Genomic DNA, 9,928 nt, shown 5'->3' with positions numbered 1-9,928 from the left:
TGAATATTATAAGAGGGACATATGTGATATATTGACGGTCAATCTCTTCACAGTTATGACTTTTGTCTATAACAGTCCTTTATTGTAATTGTTGTAATGATAAGACAGTGTTTAAGAAATGAAAAATGTATTCCATAAGTCATTTAGTTAATGCTTATCCTGTTGATTTTGAGTCCATATGCCACAGATGCCACCACCCCACTCCCCTGGCCCCACTCCCTCCACTGAAATGTTAGTCTAAAGAATGGACAGCCTGACAGTGGGCCAGACAGACAAAGGTTTTGTTTGATTTGGGTTTTACGTCACATCGACACAATATAGGTCATATGGCGACATTCCAGCTTTACCGGTGGAGGAAGACCTCAGATGCCCCTCCATGCATTATTTCCAACGGGCACCTGAGTAGAACCACGGACGTTCTGTAAGCTAGCTGGATAGCATCCTCACATGAAAGAATCCAAGTCCCTGTCGGGATTCGAACCCACAGCAGTGAGGGGCAAGTGGTTTGAAGTCAACGACCTTAACCACTCGGCCACGGATTCCCCCAACAGACAACGGTAAATCTATATGCAATCCCCCCTTTAAGTGTGTGTGGGGGGAGGGCATGTTAAATGTTAAACAAAGTCTGTTTTTTGATGGTATATTGCACATGCCTGTGAATTACTTGACCTCCATTTATTAAGACTGTAACCTAATATAACCAATCAAAATGCAGATTTGTACAAAATTAGTCAATTTTCATAGCAAAGTTTCACAAAATCTCTTCAGAACAGGGATTTTCTAAAGCAAAGTTTCAAAAAAACTCTTCAAAACAGAGATTTTTATAGCAAAGTTTCACAAAACTCTTCAGAACTGGGACTTTTATAGCAAAGTTTCACAAAAACTCTTCAGAACAGTTGCTTGACTGAATCTTAAAACACATGAAAATTTCCATAAAAAAAGCTCCCATACTGAAAAATTCACATTAATACAAGGGAGATAATCAAGGGGGATACCTGAATCTTTGTGTTACAGATTTATTTCCCCCTTTCTTCAACCTCTCATGTTCTTTATAACTTCTGTATTGGTTTTGTATAACAACAGCAGCATCGCGACTTTTCTTGAACCGTTTCTGAGCATAGTAACTTCGGAACTGGCTCTGGATTAGCACAGCAGCTTGGGTCATCTTCTTATAGTATGCATACTAAAATGAATAGCAATGTTTTTGTAAAAATTTGTTTGTTTTTTTTGTTCAAGGAAATACTTTCAATGAAAATCATATATACTGATAACAAAACAGTAAAAGTAAAAAAAAGCCATGATCTAGTGGTAAAGGTGTCTGCCTCTCAACCTCTTGATATGGGTTTGTACCCTGCTAGTGACACAAGCTAGCATCCATATTAAGACACTAGACAGTAATTCAGATTGTCGTACTGTCCAGCATAAATGAATATCATTTAAAATAAAATTATAAATAGACATTAAATATATGTATTTTTGTCTACTATGATTCAGCCAAGTGAAATCCTATTCATCCTCCAGTACTTCTAGAATGACTTGTGTGGAAATGTTAGCAATTACTGGTGGAAACTAAATGCCCAAGGGCAACATGTCAAGCCATCTGTCACATCTAACCTTGAGCTATGATCTAGTCAAATTGTTCTTGCAAGTGACACGCTGTCTCATGATGTTGAAAATTTGTGCCAGGTTATATGAAATTCCATCAGCTAGTGATAGTCATGGTGCAGACAAGCTGTTTGAGATCATTTTTTTATAACCTTGATCTTTGACCTAGCCACAGGGTTCTTGCGCATAACACAACATCTCATTATTGTGAGCATTAATTTTTTGTGCTAAGTTATTTGAAATTCTGCCTATTAATGACAGAGTTATGCCCCGGACAAGCATTATCAGGAAGGACACATGTACAAACACTGAACTGCCAAAGGTGACAGCTAGTATGATAGAAAAATTGTTCAAGTCTAGCTTAAGAAAGAATCAAGCCCAGCTAAACAAACTACCAAGTATGTCCACTATTAAGATATGACAGTACAACAGACCTGTTTATATCTCCTATAATAACTCTGTATTAGAACAGCTGCCTCTCTTTCTTTTGCCTGTTGTTTACATTGTTTATCTTTATACTGTCTGTACGCACTCTGTATAACTTTAGCTGCCTCGTATAATTTCCTCTGTTCACGATCTGTAAAAATAGAATTATAGCTCACATGTTTATCTGTATAATAATTTATCACAAACTCGTGCCGATTTTGCCACTGTGTGAAAAAATGTATTGCAATGCCGTGCATATATTTTGATGTGATGTCGTTTGAGTTATATTATAGGCGTGTCATTAAAAAGGTATTGTTTTTTACTTTAAACACTATTTTATTTTGGGTATGTGATAAAAACAATATCATATTCGTGTAAGTTCAATACTTAATTTATTGAACTTGTTGAATAAAATAATGTTACGCTCACATAATATAACTTTATACAACTCCTTCAATAAATTCAGTATTGAACTTACACTCATTCAATATCCTCTATTTATTCAACACATCTATTATTTCTATTTTTTTTTTTTTTTTTAATTAATTACTATCTTTAAATGGTGACATAACTGACCTTTATTATCTTTTCTCTCTTTTTGCATTTTTTTCTTCTCTCATTCTTCATTTATCTTTCCTCTTTTTTCATACACTTTCTTTTCTCTCTCTCTCTCTCATACTTATTATGCACTTTATCATAATATTAGCACTTCTTAGTTTTATTAGAAGATCTTAAGGTGACAACGGAGTCAATTATCACTGAAAATACCTAAAATGAGATTTTTTGCTAAGTAGATTTATCAACCTTTTCTGAACACATTCGTGATTTAATTTTGGAAGCAGTTAGTCCAAAAAATGTGTTTTTAAACGTTTTAAAACGGTACCTATACTATTTGTATCTGCTACTCGCGTAACCTGTCGATTATCGATAACGCTCCGCCCCCTGTTGAGGCATCAATGAGGGAAATCGGTAGTTCCATATATCCGTGAATTACAGGTCCATACTGGTCCATACTTAACGTAATACATGTATCGTACAACTACCGTACATCTTTTATGAATATCTCAACATTTAGCCTTTTTTATAAATTAAGAAATTGTCGGCCAATGTACGTAACATAATGTATGAAACATAAATAATTAAGCATAGCGGCAAATCGCACGACCACGGGGTTGATTAAAAATGTAGTTGCTAAAATATCCATAATTTGTCTGTCCCGTTAATCTGATAGATATTACATTGAGTTGATAGACTTTTGTACGGATTCAAGGGCTTACTTTACATTCAACCTCGTTTTCTAACAATGTCAAGTAAAACAACAACAAAAACAGACAACATTTTTTATGTGAACGCCTATATGACTTGTAGTAAGGTGTCCCTGACAAATTTCTAAACCATTTTAGATTGTCTAAGGATGATTATTTCTCTATGAAGAAAAAAAAGATATTAAAATATATTTTCAGTGAAAATAAATTGTTCGCCAGTAAATCGGACACAGTACTAATAAATCTGGGACAAAGTATGAAATTTATTGTCTATCCCGGTAGAAACTGGATCTCTATGCCGTGCATAGATGATATTCATAATAGAAGTCAAGAAGGTCAGATCATAATGATCGAGTAATACCTTTTATTTCTATTAAAATATGTGAAGCATTATCAATTTGGTGGAAAAAATATATAATATCCCGTTCTTATTTGTACATCTACCATGGACTTTAAAAGACTGTCAGAAGCTCAGTTTTTTGTTATTTTATTTTATATTTTAACGGAATTTCATACACGAATGCAGAGTGGCAGAGTGACACTGGTATAATACAATAATAATGCTGATGATAATAATAATAAACTTCAAAAAGGAAACAATTAAATACCCCGCTAGCGGTGCGCAAATGCGTTCCATTTCCCCCCACTGAGTGCCTCAAATTTTACCGATAGTCACGTGACATGTGCGACAGATATCAGACTGACAGTAAATCACATTAAGAATTGAAGAAATTTCGGCTATGAACTGATATTAATCAGCAGCTTTTTAATTGGTCAGATGTCACTGGGTCATAAAATGTTGTTAGAGTATGTTACCGCAACTTGTGACCCTCTCTGGTGCGATATTTGTGTATTATGCAATTATTTAGCGTGAAACGTAGGGGTCCGAGAGAGAACAGCCGATTTATGACACTTCGTTTGATGCGGGTCGGACTAACTTTGAATCGGCAAAACTTTTTTAATAATCAAGCAATTAACATGCGGTTTAAAGCACATGAAAGGAAATTCATTTACGGAGGGAACCGTGTCAGGGATTTTTGTTTGCTCAATCAGCGACTTAATTATCTTTAATTACGTAATATGTATGGTGAAAAAAGTTGCATAAAATGTTTGACGTTACGTAATATTTTTTTGAGAAAAGATAGAAAAAATTTGAGACACGGTTCCCCAGATAATATAAGTAAGGTTATTTTCCAAAAGTTTGATGACAAAAAAATAAAAAATGACTTTGATATGACGATTTAAAATTTTAGGTTTTTTATTCAAAATCAATCATTTACAAAGGCATTTTTTTCAAATATGTTATTTTTTATGATGATCAACGACATTTAATGCACAAAGATTAAATAAATAACAATTATTACTAAAATAACTTGGTTTAAATGACATTTATGTGAGTACCACGGAAAGTGTCTGTTGTCACCTTAAAATACAAATATGCTTGTCATAATTTCATTACATTTATTTGAAGTTATACTTTATGTATTTAGTTAATATGATTTGATGAATGTTTGTATATTATGATTGAAAAATAAAAGAGAAAAAAAAAACCAATCAAATCTTAGGAAACCCCCCCCCCCAAAAAAAAAAAAAACAACAAACAACATTTTGTCTTTTTTTAGAAAGGGTAAATATGTGTTTTAAAATGTTTACAATTGATTTAAAATATATCCTGTTTATCGTCAGACGATTGTAGCCTTGCGTGTAGAATATGTTGTCATAAAAGTATCAAAATGTAAACAAAATGGTATTTTGACTTTCAAACAAAATACTTGTTCACTAAAACTGTACAAATTTCCATAACATATATAAATCCGTATGGTCAATGAGTATATATATTTTGGAAACTGTAACACAGTAACAGTACACCAAAAATCTAGGCCACTGGTAATTTTTATTACATGTTTATCAACGAAATACAGTGTATTCTGTTAATTTGATATAAAAAATATCTTTCACTTTATATAGCTCAATGTAATAATGTACATAAATTTCTCAATTTTCATCCATTGACATGCTCCCTATATTATTGTTGTATGTATAAACAGTACTGTCTACAATTTATCCCTAAAAGTGCCCCAATTTCTACAGTAGACTACTGGAGAATATAGCATTAACGTTTGTTTTTTTTATTGGATTTTAACATCACACCGGCACAGTATAGGTCATATGGCGATGTTCCAGCTTTACTGGTGGAGGAAGACCTCAGGTACCCTTCCATGCATTATTTCAGGCACAAACAGGAACCTGAGTAGAACCACCGACGTTCTGTAAACTAGCTGGATAGCTTCCTCACATGAAAGAATCCAAAGTCCCTGATGGGATTAGAACCCACAGCGGTGAGGGGCAAGTGATTTGAAGTCAACGACCTTAACCACTTGGCCACGGACGCCCCTTATAGCATTTATGAAATAAAACCTTATGCTTATTTTTATGGCACAAAAAATCATTTCTTCCATAGATGTGCACGAAAACTGGTTACTACAACAATGAAGGTAACAAGCAAGACAGGAAACTTACCAGAGAGTGTTAGCTGTGAGAAATCTTTCTCCATGAAGGTAGCGGGAGCATTAAAGTACTCAATGAACTCTGCAGCAGTAGGGGGCGGGGAGTCCATGTGGAATGTATAGGGACTATATGGGCTGTGTAGACATGTAGAGTCAGGGCTCAACGAGGAGGCGGGCGTACCCAAGTCTGAATAAACATCTGGATATCTGAAAAACAAATAAAACAGATCAACATGCTGTTGTTATAAGTATAAACAATATTAATAATTCTATTACTAGAACGCAGGTATATACGGAATATTATGTTGTAGTAGCTTTCTGAGGCTTTGTATTTTTCTACGAGCAGCGATATCAATTTTCCAACGTTGCGAGTAGAAAAATACATAGTCTCAGAAAGCTACTATAACATAATTTTCCTTTTATTATATACCGTTTTGTTTTATTCAGAAAATGAAATGTAGTTGTCAAGAAATAAATTCATGACTGACGGATGAATACGCAATTCTTGCAAACCGGCCACGCCTTTAATAATTTTGGTTCCCATTTTCAAATGCAACGTTATACAAAGCTAAGATCGGAACCAACGTCAAAAATAGTCCGGCACTTCCATATATGGTACTGTATTTGTCACTAACATAATACGGAAATTTCTATCCGTTGAAGTGTATTTGCGCTTCAATATTTGCGTGTATTTTAGGGAGAAAATTTATAGGTATATAATAAAAGTAAATATCAATGTATAATAGTGGTGATATTTATAACTAAATTTCACAAATGTACAGCGATGTCTGCCTACACATCCACATACCCTAACTAACCTCTATACACTATACAGTTTTCTGCCCCAAATTTTAAATTATCTTGACATTAAAAGTCCTTGATATAACAAGAGCTGGCAGTAGGAAAATGTGCTCAATTATAGTTAGTGCTTGATAGTAAAACAACAGACTGGATAATGCAGAATTCTCTAAGTTAAAAAAGGACCATAATTCTGTCAAAATCAATGTCAGAGTTATGGGCCATGGAAAGTGACCTTCTATTTTTCTCTTAAATAAGAGTGTGAAATTTAACCCATTCCCGTCAGTACTTTTAAAGGTACTAACATGCACACAAAAACCTTTATCAAAGTGTGATACCAATGCTGGAGGAGTACAATAGCTCTCCCTAATATTCAAATAAGTGAGTACAAAATGGATTTCAAATTAAAAACAGGAAAGGTCCCATCCAAACATAGAAGATAATAATTTTTGTAAAAGTTACGATAAAATGAAACATTTCCAAGAAATCAACAACACGATTCTTTAAATCAGGAACATGCCAATGTCCTACCTATATTCATCAAAGGCCAGACTATCATGCATCGGCGTTGAGATGCCAGAATCTTCTCCATACGAGGATAATGCCTCGCCGTATGACGAGGGCGGGTGTGGTGATGCCGAGGACTGTAACGAGCTGTACGAACTGCTACGTTCTCGCTGAAACTCATCTGGCTGAATATCATCTCCGCGACTAGGTGACGATTTTATTCTCTCTGGCATCGCAGCAATTATCTGTTTAGCCAGGTGAACCATTTGTGGCTGAGGGTTTTCATTTTCTACGCCTAATATATAAAGATAGAGTTTAAGTTACTTTTACTGTAAAACATTTCCTACAGGTATGTTTACAAATACTGCTATAGCATCAACATAACCATTATCAAGGCTTTCAACATAACCACAGATTAGACATTTCACAAAAATATTTCCAAAAAAAAGTTTAGTAGAGCATGATATTGTTTTAAATTAAGTAGTAAAACTTTGCTTACAAAAAGAAGTTTGTAAAAGTATGAACACTGTGAGTGTAAAGATTAAGTACAAAAATGTATATGGTACAAATCTGTTGCTGCAAGAAGGCTAAGATTTCAATTTAAAAACAAAACTGTTGAAAAGTTAGAGCTCTTCTTTTCTAGACATAGATCATCCCTCTCTTTGGATTTAGAAAAGGAAAATCGACAGTTGATGCTTTGTTTATCCTGTTAACATTAGTTCAGAAGTATTTAAATGAAAATAAACGCCTTTATTGTGTTTTTATTGATTTTAAAAAATGTTTTGACAGTATATATAGAAATGCCCTATGGTTAAAGCTTTATAAAAGTGGAATTAGAGGTAAAATGCTACGTATTGTTAAAAGTATGTATGAAAAAGTTAAGTCTTGTGTAAGGTTGTGTAATACCTATTCTGACTTTTTTGAATACGCTGTAGGCTTAAGGCAAGGGGAGGTAATTTCGCCCATATTATTTTCTCTGTTTGTAGAAGACTTAGAGTTATATCTACAACAGAATACAGACTCTGGTCTTACCATTGATAACATTATACTTATTTTGCTGTTGTTTGCTGATGATATGATTATTTTGGGTGAATCGCCTGATGAGGTAAATCAATCATTAAAGCTTTTATGTACTTATTGTGAAACTTGGAGTCTAGAAGTAAATACAGATAAAACAAAAGTTGTTGTATATAAGAGGCTTTGTGGTTCACTAAGACTTGAAATTTTGGATAATTTTAACTATTTGGGTACAACTTTAATTAGACAGGTAGTTTTGTTCTAAATCAAAAGCATTTAGTTTTTTAAGCATTGAAAGCCTTAAATTTGTTACTTATTAATTGTCACAAATATAAATTAAAGCCTAAAATTATTTGTCAATTATTTGATTCATTTCATTTCTATTTTAAATTATGAATCAGAAATATGGGGATTCAGTAAATCTAAGGAAATTGAAATAATTTATCTCAAATTTTGTAAACAATTATTAAAGGTCAAAACGACGACATGTTCAACGGCTGTATAGGGTGAACTTGCATGATATCCTCTTTATATTATGAGACATGTAAGAATAATTAAATATTGGTTTAAACTGACCAAAACAGATAATATAATATTACAGCATGCGTATAGAATTGCATATGATGATTGTTTATTGGGAAAGAAAAACTGGCTGTCAAATGTGAAAAAATGTATTATATGATTATGGTTTTGCATATGTGTGGGATTCGCCTGAAACTGTTTGTGAAAAGACTTTTATATTAGTGTTTTAACAACGGATTATCGATAATTTTGTTCAAGGGTGGCATGTAAATAAAGAAAACAGTCCTGTTTTAGAAGTATATAATCATGTCAAAAAGTAATTTTGAGTACGAAAAATACTTGGATAATTTTGCCTTGCAATTTAAGATGTTATTTAACAAAATTAAGGTTATCCTCACATTCTTTGAAAATTCAAACGGGTCGATACAGTACACAAAGAATCGATAGAAATCAACGTTATTGTATATACTGTAATAAGCACGACATTGAGACGAGTATCATTTTATTTTGATTTGCCCATGTTATATTGATTTAAGGAAAAATATATAAAAAAGTATTATTATGTAAAACCAAGCATGTTTAAATTTGTAGAACTATTAAAAATGATAAAAGAACAATTCTTAAAATTTAGCTATTTATATTAAACGTGCTATGACTTTAAGAGCATCTGTTACACATATTTTAAGTTCCATCCTCTTAGAATAAAAAAACGATGAAATTGTATGCTTAAAGTATCATGATTATATTATGTATTTGTAATTTTATTAAATGTAAATGTGTAAATGTAATGTATGTGTTATTGGCGATTTGATTATTATAAAACACTGGTTTATCATGTGACTGTATTATATTACATGTAAATGTATTAATTTTGTAAATATGTTACGATGATGTACTTATGGTACAAATCTAATAAAATAAATGTTCTGTTCTGTTCTGTTCTGTCTTATATTTGCATGTCTTATTTATTCACTATTTTCAATACCTGCCACACCTTTGAAATGTCAAAGGCTAACAATCAAGCAAAGTAAAGACTATTCTTGACTCAACATTTTTCAAGTAAAAAACTAAACTTGACTCAACATTTTCCAAGTAAAAGACTAACCTTGACTCAACATTTTCCAAGTAAAACACTAACCTTGACTCAACATTTTCCAAATAAAGGACTAACCTTGACTCAACATTTTTCAAGTTAAAGACTAACCTTGACTCAACATTTTTTCAAGTAAAACACTAACCTTGACTCAACATTTTCCAAATAAAGACTAACCTTGAAAAATT

The 9,928-nt window shown here is 32.8% G+C and overlaps 1 protein-coding gene across 1 annotated transcript; it reads right to left on the bottom strand.

The window, feature by feature from the left end:
* Positions 1–995: 995 nt before the first annotated feature.
* LOC132750215 (calmodulin-binding transcription activator 1-like) lies at positions 996–9,830 on the bottom strand (the record flags this gene model as incomplete). The annotated part of the gene is made up of 5 exons (XM_060740162.1): positions 9,819–9,830; positions 7,133–7,403; positions 5,817–6,010; positions 2,040–2,182; positions 996–1,183 (listed from the first exon to the last, which is right to left on the bottom strand). Coding segments are annotated over exons 2-5 (767 nt in total), but the record flags the coding sequence as incomplete, so codon positions are not given.
* Between the last annotated feature and the right edge of the window lie 98 nt (positions 9,831–9,928).

The sequence above is a fragment of the Ruditapes philippinarum genome, unplaced genomic scaffold (assembly GCF_026571515.1).
Source record: "Ruditapes philippinarum isolate M1 unplaced genomic scaffold, ASM2657151v2 ctg23025_1_1_1_1, whole genome shotgun sequence".
Lineage (NCBI taxonomy): Eukaryota > Metazoa > Mollusca > Bivalvia > Venerida > Veneridae > Ruditapes > Ruditapes philippinarum.
The sequence above is the reverse complement of the archived record's forward strand: the minus strand, read 5'-3'. Positions and strand labels throughout refer to the sequence as shown.